Source organism: Polistes canadensis, unplaced genomic scaffold (assembly GCF_001313835.1).
Source record: "Polistes canadensis isolate GaletaPanama2010 unplaced genomic scaffold, ASM131383v1 scaffold_403, whole genome shotgun sequence".
Lineage (NCBI taxonomy): Eukaryota > Metazoa > Arthropoda > Insecta > Hymenoptera > Vespidae > Polistes > Polistes canadensis.
Window position 1 is genome coordinate 33,372 of NW_014569950.1, and position 17,722 is coordinate 51,093.

Genomic DNA, 17,722 nt, shown 5'->3' on the forward strand with positions numbered 1-17,722 from the left:
GAAAGAAAATACTACCAATGTATATATTAAAAAACAAAAAAATATCTTTGATGGACGCCTTCGTGAAATTGACATGATTTTCAAACATTGAAGATCATGTTTAAAGATAATCGTTCCAAAAAATTTTTTTTGATTTTAATTACGCGATCTGGCGTGCGAATCGTGTAGGATAGGCCGAATTAATTGAAAAAAAAAGAAATAAAAATAAGAAAAAAAATGAAATAGAAACTGAAATCGAACGTCCTTATGAACGTTGCGTTTCCTTTTTCTTTTAATAATAAATATATGCATTTAGAAATGTAAAATTATATATGATCTTTTGGTTGTTAGCCTTTAATTTAGAAATATTAGTATTTATTCTATTTTTACAGAGACTAATCATAATTAATCTCATGATTAGGTCTATCCTACGGTCGATCAACGACAATTTCATTCTATAAATATAATCGTCATGAGGCCATACGATCATCATATTTAAATATCAGAATTATTCTTCAATTCGTGAAATTGTAGTGCATATTAGCCTTTTTTCAACTTCTAGGTGTTAAAAGACGAAAAATAATATTTTATAAGCCTGCGTATATATTTATAAACATATATATATATATATAATACATATACATATATATGTATGTGTGCGTGTGTGTGTGGTGTCAATACATAATGGATAGATCCTGGAAACGTAAACCAATGTGGATAAATATACATATATAAATATATATATATATATATATGTTATAAATATATACCGATATGTACAATTCAACAAATCGTGTGGATAACATTGTTATAAGAATAAAAATATCCTTAAGTGGCCTCGTTATGCTCTATGAAATGAGGGGCCACTCGCTTACTCTTCTACGAACTAAAAAATAAGAGTATGTAAAATTTGTCATTACTACTAACGAGATAATTATTAATTATAGTATTATTGTGGCTATTATGACATGGTAATCATGAATGTTGTGGAGTGGATCTATTTATGAATCCGTCGATCGTTAATGTAATCAAATGTGTTCTGCGTGACTTTTAATAGAACACTTCAAATCTATAGTTACTTTTCTAACCCTTTCTCATATTCATCCAATCCTTTAATTCTATACTTAAATTTACAACAATAAAATATTAATATTTCATAAAATAAATATTATTACATCCTACGTATATTTATTTCTATTTCTTTATTTCTATGCCAGCCATGTGCTCAACTTGCGTCCCGCCAAGCCTTCTAGTGCAATTCAACACTGCATTTTTGTTGTATTGTCATTTCTTTTTGTATTTTATTAGCCAAAATTGACTGCCATTTACTTTTCTTAGAATTTAATTTTACTTTGGTACAACTAATTTATAAACGCCCTGTATATGTTGACGTTACTTTATAAAATGACTAGCTAAACCCATAAATAAATATACCGATTTGTTTAACCATTTGGGCATTAAAGTCTCCGAGAATCTTCATGTGAACGGTAATGAGGGCACAGCCAATCAAATTGAAATTGGTCGTTGATTAATGTAATGGTAAAGTTTAATTTCTCCGTGAATTCTCCTCTTTATTAAACTTTTTTCAAATTAAGATATAATACTAATATTAAAATTAAAATAATTAAAAATCTTATCCTGTAATCTGTTAAATGAATCAATTCTATGATATTTAATGTCGATCAATATATAATATATAATCTAATTTATTTTTCTATGATAACGCAATTTTCTTCTCTTCCTCTCTGATCTTGTGTGTGTGTCAAAATATTAGTCTAATTTCTCTTTTATGAAATTACGTCTTAAAAAATGTTGATATGTCTCCGCACAGCCAATAAAAGGCTTTTGTAATCACCAATCAGCATGCTGGACAAATTTTCGTCTATGAATTTGAAAACAAAAATCACGTATAATAAAAATATATACAAATTTTTCCTTTTGTTTGCTTATGTTTTCTTGAGGTCTTAGTTACATGATAAAAGAATTAAAAAGAGAGAAGTCTTTATACAATATTAGTATAAATTATGAAAAATAAACATTAGATTCAGAATTGTTTTTTTTTCTGAAGGATCAACACTCTATATGAAATATAAATGTTCATATTCATAGGTGAAAGTATCGCGTAAATATTAGATGCGTTTAAAATTATAAGTAGTACTGTATTTGAGTATTTATTCGTAAATAAAATGCCGAAGGTACGAAGAAGTAAAAAATCTCCACCCGATGGTTGGGAATTAATTGAACCAACATTAGAAGAGTTGGAACAAAAAATGCGCGAAGGTAAATAAACTACGATACATTTTAAGGTTAATAGTTATCCTATCGAATTCTTTTTTGTATTTACTGTAAAGGAAAAAAATACTTAAATTATTCTGTATACAGCCGAAACAGAGCCACACGAAGGTAAACGTAAACAGGAATCTTTATGGCCGATATTTAAAATTCATCATCAAAAATCACGGTACATATATGATCTATTTTATAGACGAAAAGCTATAAGTCGCGGTAAGTTTTCCTTTATTTCGATTATTATTCGTTATTATCTATAGTATCCTAAATATATACATGTTTTATTTTTCAATGTATTGTTAATTATTGTTATATATATCACAATTGTATCATTTGTTATAATCTTGTACCACTTACAGAATTGTACGACTACTGTTTGAATGAAAACATAGCGGACCAAAATCTCATAGCAAAATGGAAAAAAGTTGGATACGAAAACTTGTGTTGTTTGCGATGTATACAAACAAGAGATACAAATTTTGGTACAAATTGTATCTGTCGTGTACCAAAAGGCAAATTAGAAGAAGGAAGAATAGTGGAATGTATACATTGTGGTTGTAGAGGATGTTCTGGTTGATATGTAATTTTATTAATTAAGATATAACATATACATAAAGTTATAATAATAATAATAATAATAATAATAATAATAATAGTGGTAATAATAATCACTTCTTACCTTGCAATGTGTTTCAGCATTTGCTACTATTTTGTTTCTTATAACTAAGTTACACCTTCTTATATATATTTATATGTTTCATGTATTCGCTTTATTTTACATATTTCGTTCATTGTAATGAATAGTTACAAACTATAGTAAAATGTAAATCGTTTATGAAAATGATATTTTTTGGTCTAGTAACATGGTTTTTTCAACTTTATCGACCGACGATATACATGCTTTATATTCTGTTATGTAAATATCATATAATTGTTGTAAATATAAAAAATATAAAATATTAACATTATCAGCTTTTTATACTGTTATTTAATATCAATTGTATTATAAATGAAAAATAAGAACAACATAATTGAAAATGTAGAAAAATTGAGAAGATAATTCATATTTCCCGCCTATTTTCTGCACCAAAAACGTGAGGTATATTGACTACTACTCGTGCTGTTTCTCTTTTTGCTCCATTAGATGCAATTATAGTTCTTACTATTTTTTCAACAACTTACGTCGTAAATCGCAGTCATATGAAAAATAAAAAATCGGGATCCCTTGACGTTGCTTCGTTCATTTAACTAGGTAAAAAAGAAATAACATTTTACTCCCAAGTGATTATTTTTGATAGGAAAATAAGATATATTGAAAATGTAACTTATATACTTAGAGAAATTATTACACAATAATGGGAAATGCTGGGAGTAATCAAACAGTCAGTCATAGCCATAATCCAAGCAAAGATCGTCATGGTAAAGAACATGCACCATCTTCTCCAGGAAAGGAAGGTCAGGCATTCGTATTTGACAAAAAGCCTGATCAAAAGCTAGTCTTCCAATCATCTCAAGAAGAAGAAGAGCCTTATTATACTAAAGTATTTAACACTATAGAAATTGATTATGACAATAGATATATACTTGGTTTTTTATATAAATAACTTAATAGGATAGAAATAACTTTGGTGGACCACGTCCAAGATCTAATACAGTATCTGAAGGAACGAAAGTTACCGATAGCAAAGTATTGCCTACTGTTTTTAAATGGGAAGGCGGCGGCAAGCAAGTATATATTAGTGGAACGTTCACAGGATGGAAAACGCTGCCTATGGTAAAAAGCCATGGCGATTTTGTTACTATTATTGATCTACCAGAAGGAGAACATCAGTACAAATTCTACGTCGATGGAGAATGGAGGCATGACCCTGGTTTGGTAAGATGTAGATCTACTAATTTATTTCAGTTTACTACTATTGTAAGAACATATATTAAAAGAACGATCAATAAATCATATTTTTAGAAAATAGTTGACAATGGTATGGGTTCTAAAAACAATTTAGTAGCTGTAAGAAAATCAGATTTTGAAGTTTTCCAAGCACTTGCTAAAGATAGCGAGGGTGTTTCGAGCAGCATTCAAACTGAATATGGTCAAGAAATACCACCTCATAAACCATGGGAAAAAGTAGTTGGACCCCCAATCTTACCACCACATTTGTTGCAAGTTATTCTTAATAAAGATACACCATTATCAGTGAGTAATTATGAAAGAATTAATCTCTATTAATAGTTTTTAAAACTCTATAGGAAATATGTATTAATTATTAAGAATTTTTTCAGTGCGAGCCAACTCTTTTACCTGAACCAAATCATGTAATGTTAAATCATCTATATGCTTTAAGTATTAAAGACAGTGTAATGGTTTTATCAGCTACGCATCGCTATCGAAAAAAATATGTAACTACCCTCCTATATAAACCAATTTAATGATTTACGTCATTCCTATGTACAACTGTGATAATTATGATTAGTTATTTTGAAACTATATCATTATATATGAATGACGAATTATATCTGTTATTCAAATATCAAAAACTATAGATAAGGTGAATTATAAATAACAAAAGTTGCTCAAGTGTAAAATATTTATTCTAAAAATTAATATTTATTAAAGCGAGTCAAGTATTCATATATTTTTTAGAGGCATAAAGAATATAGTGCTATTATATAATTTCTTGAATTATGCAAAAAAAAGATTAATTACGATTAATATTTAATAGATAATAATACATTTTCTGTAATCATTTAAATGATATTTACGCAATTATAAAAAAGTCCTATTGCATTAAAATTATTATTTAAATATTAGTATTAATTATTTCTCATAGATACATATAAGGTAATTTAAATTTAGTTTTAAGAAAATAAGATTCGTCAAGATTCTGATGCACCGTAACAATGAAAAAACTTTCCTAGTAGAATTGGGTGCTAGGGATTTTCCTCTTTACTCTTTACAGAATAAAACTAATCTTAAAGAAGATCGGAAAGTACCTAGCACAAGCAGCGTGAGCAGTTGCAACAACTTACGATAGTGACAAAAAATATAATCGACTTCTCGTAAGGATCGAGTTATGAAAAATAGTTTGTCGAGAATAGCGGATAGAGACGGAATTTGCGAATAGTTTCATCACTACTCCGCTTCAATTGATATAATAATAGTCTATCTCTATCACTATTCCACGTTCCTACGTTCCCCTGACTTCCGAAAACTCTTTCATTTTACATCCTTATTATCGATCCTCATAGATATATATATAGTCTGCAGTAGAATTCAGTAGTGATATTTGTATTCCTTCTTCATACGTTCTTTCTCCATTCCTATACTCCATGTGCGTATGTAGCGTGTTCAATTATATTAGGAAATCACTAATTCACTAGGGAAAAATATTATATAAATATTTTATTATAAAACGTATCAAAAAGGTCTTGTACAAAATATATAACAAACTTAACAAAATCTTAAAGAGGAAAAAGGAAGTAGTGACTAGTGTTCACGTCTTTGGTCGCTGCTCGTGAGCACGCGTGTCTCCCTCGGTGGTTGGGACGGAAGAGCGCGAATAGCAGCGGTTGTTCAAATGCATGGTGTTTTTTTAGTTCTTTTGTTTCGCCACTAGGGGCGTGACGATAAGAGTGCCGGAGGCGCCAAGCTTTGGCGTGACGGGCACACGTATCCTTCTTGTGCGTACTCTACGAGCGTATGGAACAATTAGTGTAACTCCACAATAGTATTAAAATTTCATCACGATGAAGGTAAGAATATAAAAATTTGTTCAAGATCATTTTTCCTTTAAGAATTTTCAAACTTTTCAAAATACTACGAAGACTCGAATACTAAGTTTACATTAATAATTATTTTCGCGTCCTATTTTTATATTTAATGTGGATTATCTAGATTATTGAAGTTATATGTTTCCCTCGCCGTTTGCGATTAATTATATATATGAGGTTATTAGATTATTTTATATAAATTATATTTATATTACTGAATAAACATGTTAAGAATACAACCTTCTTCTTTTTTTTTTAAGACTTCATCCTGTTATAATAGCTTTTTTTTATTGCTATTTCTGGGAGCGTTTTATTGTTTTTACCGAGGGTAGATTGCTAGCCTCACCTTCGAACTCTCCTCTTTCGTCTGGGCTTGGGACCAGCTAGGTATTAACTAGGTGGAGTCTTGTTGAATACAACCTAACTTCTACATTTGTAACAACATTCAAATAGAAATTTTCGTAATGTTAATCATTAGTAATTATTCTGTTATAGTTGAACGTATCGTTTCCAGCCACAGGATGTCAAAAATTATTCGAAATTTCGGACGAGCACAAGCTCCGAATGTTTTATGAGAAACGTATGGGAGCAGAGGTAGAAGCTGATTCTCTTGGTGATGAATGGAAGGGATATGTTGTACGTATTTCTGGTGGGAATGACAAACAAGGCTTTCCTATGAAGCAGGGTATCTTGACTAATGGTAAGTATTTTTTAACTTTATTTTCATGTAATCGTAGGTATATTATTTCTTTTCTCTTGAAGATAATATTATAATGATACTTGAAATAGGTCGTGTACGGTTATTGCTATCAAAGGGACACTCCTGCTACAGACCCAGACGTGACGGAGAAAGAAAACGTAAATCTGTACGTGGTTGCATCGTCGATGCAAATTTGTCAGTACTTGCATTGATAATTGTGAAGAAGGGAGAACAGGTAAGATAAACTTGAAATTCCAACTGTTTCCTACTGATTCCATGTTACTAGGGTGTATGCAAGAATGGCAAATAATCTTGAAATACTATCGTAGACATGGTAGATTAAAGATCGTTTTAATTTGGGAAACAGTTACATTATTTCTTACTGTTTCTCAGTGTACTAACGAGACAATGACAAATTCAATTGAATTATTTTTATGAGATTAGATAATTACAGTACCACTAATCAGGATTGTTAATTCTTAATAATTATTTTCACAAAGGAAATTCCTGGACTTACTGATACGCAAGTTCCACGTCGCTTAGGACCAAAGAGAGCTAGCAAAATTCGTAAGCTCTTTAATCTTTCAAAGGAAGACGACGTACGTCAATTCGTCGTCAAAAGACCCATCCAGAAAGAAGGCAAGAAGGAACGTCTTAAAGCTCCTAAAATTCAACGCCTGATTACACCTTTGACATTACAGGTATAATAAAAGAAACATTTATCAATATGTATCGAGATATTATCAAATCACTTAAATGATACTAATATATTTGGTCTATATACTTACAGAGAAGGAGACATAGGCGTGCATTAAAAAAGAGGCGTTGCTTGATACGTAAGGAACAAGCTGCTGATTATGCTAAGCTCTTGGCTCAAAGGCAAAAGGAAGCCAAGAATAGACGCAAAGAAGAAATTAAACGAAGACGCAGTGCTTCAATCCGTGATTCTAAATCATCTAATCCATCTACCCTCACTGCAACTCAGAAGTGAAAGACAAAAATAAAAAATAGTTCCAGTGTATTGTAACAAGTATTCTCGATACTGTACTAATATTTTAATTAAGTAGAATGTAATACCTTTCGATATATACACTATTTTCAAATGTGATTGATTATGATTTTTGATTATAATCATTGATTATGAAATCTTATGAATGTAGAGAAAATCTTAAAGTATCTAGCACAATGGCGCGAACAGTGGTGACAACTTGTGGTAATGACAAGAAGTATAATCGATTTCTCGCAAGAATCGTTTGAAAGTAGCGCGAAAGTAAACATGGTTGTTCCAATTCTTTTCGTTGTACACACGAAGTTATATCAAAAAGAATTATAGGCTTCGTGATCCTTACAATTGCATTGCAGAGTTTAATTATTATTACATCTTTCTAGACTTCAATACTATAACCATGAGTAATAGTCCACATGATAAAAGTGTTGAAATAATAAGAAAAATTACGCAATTGAATCTTCGATATGGCGCGCTTTCAATTTCTTTTCTCATTGGTCAAGAATGTAGAAACATTGTATTATGACGTCAGCGTCCACGCGTTTAAAATTCAATGAAATGTTTCTGCTCTACTCATCTCGCTATTTATTATGCCCCGCCCAATACAACTCGATTAAATGCACGTTACGACAACGCAACTAAACACATTCCAACATGGCACGCTATATATTATTTTACGGACATCTACTGTGTGTTTTTCATTAATTGTTGTAAGTATTTTTATATTTACTGAATCCAAATTGATAGATATTATTTGTTAAAATTATTTGTATATGTATGTGTATATTCTACGAAATAATCATATTCTATGTAAGCCTAAAGAAAACACGAGACAGATTTATAGTATATATGTAATATCGTTCTTGGTACATAGCATGTAATTTATTATTGTTTGGATTACTCATATTTTCACTAAATTCTTTTAGTTTCTTAAGTTAATAAGATAATTATTAATTACTATTTTAATATAAATTTATTTATATAAATTGTTTTATATGTACTTAAAATGAGTTCGTAAAGTTGAACGTCATGACAACGCCTTATTATATACGCGCTTTCCTTTACGTTTAATTTCTTCCAAGTTCGTTTTTAATAAGTCTCGAACATTCAAGTATTTTATTTGTTATCTAGTTTTAAATAAAATATTGTATATCATTTATTTAAAAATTAATACTTTCTTGTGCGTATATTATTTTATTTCAAGTATGTATGCATATTTGTTTGTTACATTTTGTTACATTAGGTTTAATATAAATTGATTTCTTTTACAGAAACAACCAAGTCTTCAATTTATAAAATGTCTATTCTAGACGAACGCGAAGAATACCTGAAGAATCCATATTTTGTGAAGCACGAATACGGAGATTTCACACCATTCTATATTACTATCACTGTTTGTTCGATAATAGGTGGAATTATATTTCTTTTGAATATATTCTACTGTTGGTGTTCCCGTCACAAAGCTTATTGGCAAGATCGTCATACCGGTAAATGTTCAATTAATAAGATATGATCTCTTGTCCCTTCTATAGCTATTATTTTTTTAATATGTTTTATATTTAATATATATTAGTTGCACGTTTCCATCTTTACATGTAGGTGCATTCAATTCTATATATAATTAATCCTAATTTATTTGTTATAGGAAATCGATACATTCAATCTTTGTGGACAGTATTGCCACATAAAACTCCTCCTCTGGATTTAAGTGAACTAGAATCCGTTCGCATTGCCCATCCAATTGTTAAGTCTGAAATAATAGAGTATCACGATACTGAATCTCTCGAAAAAGGTACTCATTCGCAGGAATACTTGGAGATGCATAAACGTGAAAGTGAAATTTAATATCACATTGATTTTAATAGCTTATGATCGAGAAACATATGTACAAAGGTCAGAAAATTCTGTAAACGCATTTAGTATTAGTATAGAAGCACTCTGTGTTTCTTATTTGTACAAAGTAGAAAATAATATCGAAGAAAAGATTAATAGAGTCTGATTAGAAAGCAAATTCTTATCGAAAAGTCTTTTGAAATAACTGCACAATGGGTTTACACGTATTTTGGCCAGCCAGTGCTTGTTTAACGCTTTTTGTAGTTTGTGTTATAATGGTACTTCTCAAATATGGGCCACGTATTTGTAAAGTACGTCATGAATCTCTTCCCTCTGATCAAGAATGGGAGGGAAAAACCTATTCTCGTAAGCTTTCTATTTCTTTAGCATAACTTGTCATATTTTAAATATATTTAAAAATTTTTAAAATTTTTAGAAATATATAGAAAAACTATATACCTAACAGCTTTAAACAAAATTCTTTTAGATATATAGTTGCACAATTATATATATTGTTATTAGCTAAAGTCTAATTCAAAGATTTTTTTAATATTATGAATATTATTTTCTTATAGTGTTTAGTAGAGTTATATGTTTTATTATAAGTGGAACATACATAAATTCCGTCCATTTTTGTATTAGAAGAATACATACTTTATATATATATACACTAAATTTTTATTAATTTTATATAACAAACTATTTTATAATATATAAAGTACGCGTATTTTATTTGAATTTAACAAAACATTTATCAAAGATGTTTGAAATTAAAACAATAGCTTGTGAATTTATAATGTTTAACTCGTAGATACACAAAATGTCTTAAAAGAAATTTCCAATAGCCAAAGCAAAGATAATATTTCAATCCGTCCATGATTTTATAATAACAAGTATTATATATATATATAAACTTTTTATNATATATAAACTTTTTATAAATTATTATGTAATATCTAGGATATAATATATACAAGTATTTTGTATTTTTTATATAGTCAAATTTTTCACTACAAATAAAATGCTTTCCTTTGCATAAATATTTCCATTGTATACACTTTAATTCATAGGAATAAAATTACAATTTCAAAAACAATATCATTAAAAAATGAATTTGTTAGAAAAATTATATATGCATTTAGAATTTATATATAATATTTATTTTTTATTGACAACATTGGATTTTTATTACATGTGTAATGATTACACAATATTATTTAATAAGAAGATACATTATACAATTTTTTAATTATTTTTATTACATAATGTCAATTCATAAATAAATCCAGTGACAGGCCAAATAAACTACAAAAGATATACCGAGTCAAAATGTTAATAGGAGGGAAGAAAAGAAATAGTAGTTTAATAAAAAAAAAAACAGAATATATCCCTTATAAGATGATAAAACAAAAATTTAATCTTTACTATTCGACTCAATCTGTTGAATCAATTTTGATTACGTGTTCGTGGCAGTGGCTAAATGCTTACTGCATAATGTAAGAGAAAGTAATAATAATAATAATAATTTATTCATAATAACGAGCTTAAATTATTTAAACATAGTATCAATGAAACTTGACGATCATCGAACATAATATCGATAATAATGTAATTAAAAATTTTCTTTTTATTGCAATGTTGTAGATTTCTAAATTTGATAAGCGAATAATAATAATAATAAAAATAACAACAATAGTAATAATAGCAATAATAATAATAATAATAATTACATACCGAAATTCGTATTTTCACGTTACGAAAGAGAGAGAGAGAGAGAGAGTGAGTGAGAGAGAGAGAGAGAGAGAAAGAGAAACATTAAAAATCTAACAATAAGATGTGTGATCTACTATCATCGAAGGATTTGAAAAAATTACTTCTTCTCTAATCGTTTAACGTATTTTCTATTAATGTTATGTTACACTGTTGTTTAAAAGACGAATATTTTTCCTTCTTTTTTTCTTTTTCTTTTTTTTTCTAATTCTTAAATTCCACACACAGAGAAGTCAAGCATGATGTTTTATTTAAATCCTTAATAGACACGTTTAATGATAATAATAACTATATATTATATGATAATAATGGGCCTATAGAGAACATGTAATGAGCATGACGCTACCTAAAAATGTCACTATTTCAATAAATTGTATTTTTAATCATCACGATGATATGGGATGTATATACGTAATCTAGACGATAAACTACGATTCTTGATATCATGCTTGTTTACGCTCGATATACTTATATCGTAATCGAGGCACGAAAAATCTTTCCTAAAAGGCGTACTTGATTTTTATTTTTATTTATTTTGTTCTTTTATTTCATTGTTCTTATATATATATATATATATATATACTTTTTTCTTTTTCTTTTTCTTGCTGTTGTTCTCGTTACCGACAAACTTTTGTATACACATTTAGATTTAAAAACAGTAAATATCGATCTCACAATCAGTTGAGTTTGGAGAATAACATTTTGATTTTTTATAGTTTCGGTAAAGATGTTTTATAATTATTGGGTACCATTCTTAACTTTAAAAAGACAAACATAGCCATGGCTGATTGTGAGAGATGGTACCGAAAATTATAAAACTTTTCGAGATAATGTAATATGTTAATGTCATTTGATTTTCGTGCTCATCGGCTTTTATTTTATTTATTTATTTTTGTATCCTTAACGAGTTTTTTTTCCATTTATAGAGATAAAAAGGATACTTTTCTTTTTTTTTTTGTATTTTTTGATTTTCTTTTTTATTATTTTTTATAATCTTTTTCTTTTTTTTCAAACGATTGTGAAACTGTGTACAAGAAAGGACACATGTTCAAAAAATGATGGAAAAATTTAAGAATGCACATCATAGACAATGTAATCGTCGTTATTACGAAGACTGCATATTATTACATAAAATATACATAATTATTTTTAAACATCGACACACCGTACATCTACATATTTGGTAAACTCAAAAATATTTTCAACGTGACATTTTCTTGTTCTCTTTTTCCTTTATCTTGTATTTATCCTTAATTTGTTTTTAAGTATCCCGTGAAATGAAAATTAAAAAATATAGAGAAAGCAAAATATAAATTAATAAACAAATTAATGGTGTGCTTAGAAAAGTACTACTTAAATATAAAAGTTATCCAATACATTATTTTTATTATATTTGTTTCTTTTGTTCTTTTCATTTTTTTTGACTTATATACTGACAATGAGAAAAAAGTCATCATAGAAATTTTAATATATATATGCACGCAAACACATATACGGACAAAAGTCATTAGATGGGCCAAATTTTATTTGGTTCTCAAAAACCAATTGCGTATATTTTTTTGAGGCTTTACATTTGTAATTAAATTTTTATTTTTACAATAGAAAGAAAAAAGAAAAGAAAACTTTTTTTAAAAAGTTGCGAAAAAGAGTGTAATTGATTTTTAAAATTATTTAAAGACTTTTGACCTATCCAGAAACTTTCGACTAATGTATATATGTTACCGTGAAAGACCAAATTTAGAGAATGTCAAGATACACATAGTCGCTTGTCTACACATACCAAATAATACGTCGGTGAAAGACTGAAAATATTTGTATTTGGATATACATTAATATTTTGGACATACACCAAGCGACCATGTGAATCTTGACATTTTTCAATTTCAGTCTTTCACGGTACCATATATATTACATTTAAATTATTTGCAGAAAAAAAATGAAAAAAGTTTCAATACAACAAAATATATATACATGTATATATATGTAAAATATATTTCACGGAGTGAGATTTGGCCACGCGTAAATGGAAGAGTTGATCGTAAATATATACTTATAGAAGCAATAAGGGTATCATATATAATCTCGATATACGATTAGTACATATACATATTATAATAATAATAATTCTTTCTAACGCAACAAGAGTTGATTATTTTTTTTTCTTTTTTTTTTTTAATTCTTACGCATGCGTTTGGTGTATACCACGTGCGTTCACCAAATTTTTAAGGTCGATCAACGAATGTGTTTTTTCAGCAAAGAAAAGATGTGTGTTTCTGGGCTTGTTTATTTGATTGATTTTGTTTGTTACGTGACAAAATTGTACACCCCTATACACAGAAACGATTATTTATTTATTTATTAATATTTTATTTCATTTATTATTATTATTATCATCATATTATTATTAATATTAATATTAATATTATTATTATTATTATTATTATTATTATTATTATTATTATTATTATTATTATTATTATTATTATTATTATTATTATTATTAATATTATTATTATTATTCTTTTTTTATTATCATTATTATTATTATTATTATTCTTATTCTTATTATTATTTCTATCGATCGACGAAAATGTCTCGATCGTAGTAAGTATACTCGCGATTTATCAATACAACGACAATTCGTTAATCAAACATATCCATATGTACGTTGAAGGAAACTCAAGAATGCATTTTTTGTTCGTTGCCCGTTGTTGGATTTTTGCTGATCGTCGGGTGTTTTACAAAGGGACACGGTAGTACATTTAGACAAGAAAATGATTTTACTGCTTGCTCGACTTCTTGTTCGATCGTTCGCCTGGAAAAAGATTAACAAATGTTAGATGCATGGTGATATATTGATATATATATATGTAATTCACACACACACACATCTTTTAAATAAAATATATATTATTTATTTTTTTATTTAGTAATAAAGAAAAAGAGAAGGTTCATGTTTAATAGCAGAGCCTTTTGCGCATCAGATTCGTTGTTCGTTCTGTCCATGACCCCATAGAGACATTACAAGAAGCTATCTTTAACTCTTTCAATGCCGACATCGAGTACACTCGATGAAGAGAGAAAAAAGAGAATGAGAGAGAGAAAGAGAGAGAAGGGTCCCCTTCGTTATCGATGTGGGTGTTGCTACTTTCCGCTTCTTCATCAAGTCGAATGAACGCCGAATCTCTGTTTTGCTTGTCCTGATAAAGTCTGCCTTTGCTCTGTCTTTCTCCCCTTCTCTCCCCGCCCCTTCTCTTTCTCACTCTTTCTTTCAGTGTTTTCGTCTTGCTTTAATTTTGTACATACAAAAATGTGTGTAATCTAATAAATTTATTTAATATTTATCAAAGGGTCATAATATAATATATTTTTAATAATTGAGTCATTAAGTATTGATTATTGTGTGTGTGCTGCTTTTATTACAAAAAAATTTATATACCTCCTTTGGCAGATTTCTTGGTATTGGTGGTCTCCGACTTACACCTCTTGGTAATCAAACGTGTCTTCTCACAAGTGGGATCACTGTTTGTCTTTAAATTATCCACTCTCGTCGATAGTTGATTCACGCATCCGCTCCATGTGCCCTTTTCGTACCGACAGGCTGTTTTCCCCGCCACGCATATATAATCATAGTACCACAAATTCTTGTTATTGTTATTCTTTAATAACGATGAATTAAAAATTTTCATTAATACATTATATATTATTATACATCGCGAGAAGAAAAAAAAAAACAAAAAAAATGTTATGTCTAATATCTTTTCTAAGAAAAAAATTAGTCAAAATAATTTATCGTCTAATGGAATAGATGATATACACATTTAAATAAAGATCATGCGAATTTATTACCTTTCTTGCATTTCTTCTGAATAGTCTTAGTTTGTTCGCAAGATTTGTCTCCTTTTTTAAGACTAAGAGTTCGGGAACGAGTGTTGGTTTTTGAATCACACTCCGACCATTGACCCTTGACGTATCTGCACGAAGCGGCGCTGCCGGATGCTGCTGCTGCATCAGAGATGCAAAACGTCAATAGAGATAATTGGCAAGTGCGGTAGAGTATCAAGTGGGATAGAGAAACTTGGAAGAGCGTAGTAGTATAGGAACGACGCTGACCGAGGTGGTGGACCAACCGAGGTGGTGGTGATCAAGGAGACCTTAATTTCGAACGAACGTGCCTTCGTCGTTCTGTTGTGCTACCGATAATTACACTCTAATATCGGTCCTGCACGTTCGATTGATTGGTGCAAGCAAATTTGTTTTCAATTAGTCATCCATTTTGGTGACCATTTTCTTCTTAATCACGACGACAGGAAAAACATTTATTTTCTCGTCGAATTTGAATTTTTGTAGGTTTTTTTTTTTTTTATTTTAGTTACCCGTTCGAATATTATTATTCAAACTTATTCTTAGTGATATATATTTTTTTCTTTTTTTTTTTATAACAATTGAAAAATTATCAATTATTAAAAAGTAATGTTAACACACGTATAAAAATCACGTACGATTAGATCATATAGAACATCATCATATTTTTATAAAGGATTATTTGAATGGCCTTATCATTATGTCGTCATCAACATGAACGTAAATCTTCTTATTTTCTACTATCTCAAAAGACTCTTCGATTTCCGATGGATCGAGCTTTCTGGTGTAAAAAAACATGAAATAGGGAAAGAGAGAGATAGAAGGAGGGTGGGAGGGGGCATTGATATGTTTATATACCCGAAGGCTCGATGCGGCACAACAGGGTACCTCGATCGATTAAGCACAGAGAGAGCTTTTGCGGTCATGGAAAAAATTCTTCTAGTAAGATAGAAACAAAAAAGACAGAGAAAGAGAAGGAGAAGAAGAAGAAGAAGAAGAAGAAGAAGAAGAAGAAGAAGAAGAAGAATATTTAAGATATCAGGATTTTTTTTTCTTTTTCCTCCACTTGAATGATATTCCAGCAGCTACATTTTTCTTTCTCGTTCCTTGAGAAAAAGGAAAATGCAGGGAGATGATGGCGAGAGAGAAAGGGGATTGGGAGAAAGAACGATGATGTACAAAGAGAGCTTTCAAGCAGTCTCTTTCTCGAGAGTCCAACGTATATACATGCTTATGTAGGTATAGGTAGTAGTATGTATAAAGAGAGTGCACATTTATATATATATATACATATATAGAGCTTACATTTATTCTTTACCTTGGTTCTTCCTCTCACTTTCTTTATTTTTTGTCTTTATCTTTTATTTAGTTACATATGTAATATCTATAGTTTCGCGTGAGCACACGCACCTAACGTATTTTATCATATTTCAAATGTGAACCGTATTTCGTATTTGAATTATTCGGAAAAGAAGAAAAATATTGTCTCTATAATTAATTGTCATAGAAATTGAATAATAATTTTATCATCAACATACAAAGACAATATTTTCTTGAAATAATTACTCATTATCAGTAATATTTTAAATTCTATTGATTAAAAATATTATAACTTGTCAAAATACTTTATAGAAATAAAGAAAAATGCAATTAGTAGTATATTACTGGTTACAATAAGGATTAAATTCTTTGGATTAATGATTCATTTAAAAGTAGCTATGTATATTCTTTGAGAATATTTGTCGAGGGTATAATAGGGAAAATGAAAAGACTAAATTGAATATTTCAAGAGAAATCTCAAGGGAACAACATTTCTCTTTTCTTTCTTTCTCTCTTTTTTCTCTCTCTCATCGAGAAAGTTAATTAAGTTAATTAAAGTTAATGTTTCATACCTCGTTCCTTGGTGCCGCGTACGGTTCGTACAAGTATCTCCTTGTCATCTTCCTCCCAAAGCACAGATGCTGCTCCGACGGTGCTGAGAAACATCGATGCGGCGACAAGGACCAACGCTAAACTCCACCACAGCTTCATTCTGTCGACTGATTCATTTGTTCGTTCGTTAATGAAACAAAAGAAAAAAAAGAATAGAACATAAATGTGTAGAAAAGACTCAAAGCTCTCTTCTTAAATCTTGCCCTTTAATTAACAGAGCTTATAATTATTACCTACGCTCCACGAATTTGCACCCTTTTTTTCTCTCTCTCTCTCTCTCTTTTTTTCTATTCTATTTCTTTCTCTTTGTCGACAGAATTCAACAAAAAAAGAAATCAAGAGATATCGAGTTTTTACGTTATTTTTTCAATTCTTTTTTATTATTCTATTTTTCGTTTGACAACATATACATTATATATTAATAGACGAATTGTTTCATTCGAAAACTTGATAATAAACGATTCAAATGAAATAAAATTGAACAATTCTCTTCTTAAGATATTATAAACTTTTCATTAATAAGTATATATTGGAAAAAACTACCATCTAGGACCTTCAGTTCGAAAAATCAAAGGTGTGCT

At 29.1% G+C, this 17,722-nt stretch overlaps 6 protein-coding genes across 9 annotated transcripts in view; 5 read left to right on the top strand and 1 right to left on the bottom strand.

The window, feature by feature from the left end:
- The first annotated feature begins 2,044 nt into the window (after positions 1 to 2,044).
- Positions 2,045 to 3,146, top strand: LOC106792289 (protein BUD31 homolog). Its single transcript, XM_014758608.1, has 3 exons — positions 2,045 to 2,259; positions 2,362 to 2,484; positions 2,628 to 3,146. The coding sequence occupies exons 1-3, from the start codon at positions 2,166 to 2,168 to the stop codon at positions 2,843 to 2,845; spliced, it is 435 nt and encodes a 144-aa protein (XP_014614094.1). The 5' UTR covers positions 2,045 to 2,165; the 3' UTR covers positions 2,846 to 3,146.
- Positions 3,147 to 3,360: 214 nt separating this feature from the next.
- On the top strand, positions 3,361 to 4,702 carry LOC106792290 (5'-AMP-activated protein kinase subunit beta-1-like). Of its 2 annotated transcripts, none has more exons than XM_014758610.1 (5): positions 3,361 to 3,520; positions 3,606 to 3,809; positions 3,881 to 4,144; positions 4,232 to 4,462; positions 4,538 to 4,702. In XM_014758610.1, exons 2-5 carry the CDS (start codon positions 3,624 to 3,626, stop codon positions 4,583 to 4,585), a joined length of 729 nt encoding a protein of 242 aa, XP_014614096.1. In that variant the 5' UTR covers positions 3,361 to 3,520; positions 3,606 to 3,623; the 3' UTR covers positions 4,586 to 4,702. The 2 variants fall into 2 exon arrangements, with proteins under 2 accessions (XP_014614096.1, XP_014614095.1); XM_014758609.1 differs by having other exon boundaries at positions 3,362 to 3,520; positions 4,549 to 4,702.
- An 845-nt stretch (positions 4,703 to 5,547) lies between these two features.
- Positions 5,548 to 7,844, top strand: LOC106792291 (40S ribosomal protein S6-like). Its single transcript, XM_014758611.1, has 5 exons — positions 5,548 to 6,018; positions 6,532 to 6,736; positions 6,826 to 6,971; positions 7,237 to 7,437; positions 7,527 to 7,844. The coding sequence occupies exons 1-5, from the start codon at positions 6,013 to 6,015 to the stop codon at positions 7,725 to 7,727; spliced, it is 759 nt and encodes a 252-aa protein (XP_014614097.1). The 5' UTR covers positions 5,548 to 6,012; the 3' UTR covers positions 7,728 to 7,844.
- A 7-nt stretch (positions 7,845 to 7,851) lies between these two features.
- Positions 7,852 to 9,978, top strand: LOC106792294. Its single transcript, XM_014758615.1, has 3 exons — positions 7,852 to 8,452; positions 9,014 to 9,229; positions 9,388 to 9,978. The coding sequence occupies exons 2-3, from the start codon at positions 9,040 to 9,042 to the stop codon at positions 9,585 to 9,587; spliced, it is 390 nt and encodes a 129-aa protein (XP_014614101.1). The 5' UTR covers positions 7,852 to 8,452; positions 9,014 to 9,039; the 3' UTR covers positions 9,588 to 9,978.
- Positions 9,765 to 9,992, top strand: LOC106792295. The gene has a single exon (XM_014758617.1). The coding sequence runs from the start codon at positions 9,788 to 9,790 to the stop codon at positions 9,965 to 9,967; it is 180 nt and encodes a 59-aa protein (XP_014614103.1). The 5' UTR covers positions 9,765 to 9,787; the 3' UTR covers positions 9,968 to 9,992.
- Positions 9,993 to 13,868: 3,876 nt separating this feature from the next.
- The window catches only part of LOC106792292, an 18,993-nt gene continuing 15,139 nt past the window's right edge, over positions 13,869 to 17,722 (bottom strand). For 2 of the 3 annotated variants that reach the window (XM_014758612.1, XM_014758613.1), the window contains exons 2-5: positions 17,102 to 17,248; positions 15,195 to 15,350; positions 14,785 to 14,946; positions 13,869 to 14,160 (exon numbers count right to left, since the gene is read on the bottom strand). In XM_014758612.1, the coding sequence (XP_014614098.1) occupies positions 14,126 to 14,160; positions 14,785 to 14,946; positions 15,195 to 15,350; positions 17,102 to 17,240 (492 nt within the window). In that variant the 5' untranslated portion in view covers positions 17,241 to 17,248 and the 3' untranslated portion in view covers positions 13,869 to 14,125. The remainder of the gene's footprint in view (positions 14,161 to 14,784; positions 14,947 to 15,194; positions 15,351 to 17,101; positions 17,249 to 17,722) is intronic. The other variant, XM_014758614.1, reaches the window with a different exon arrangement.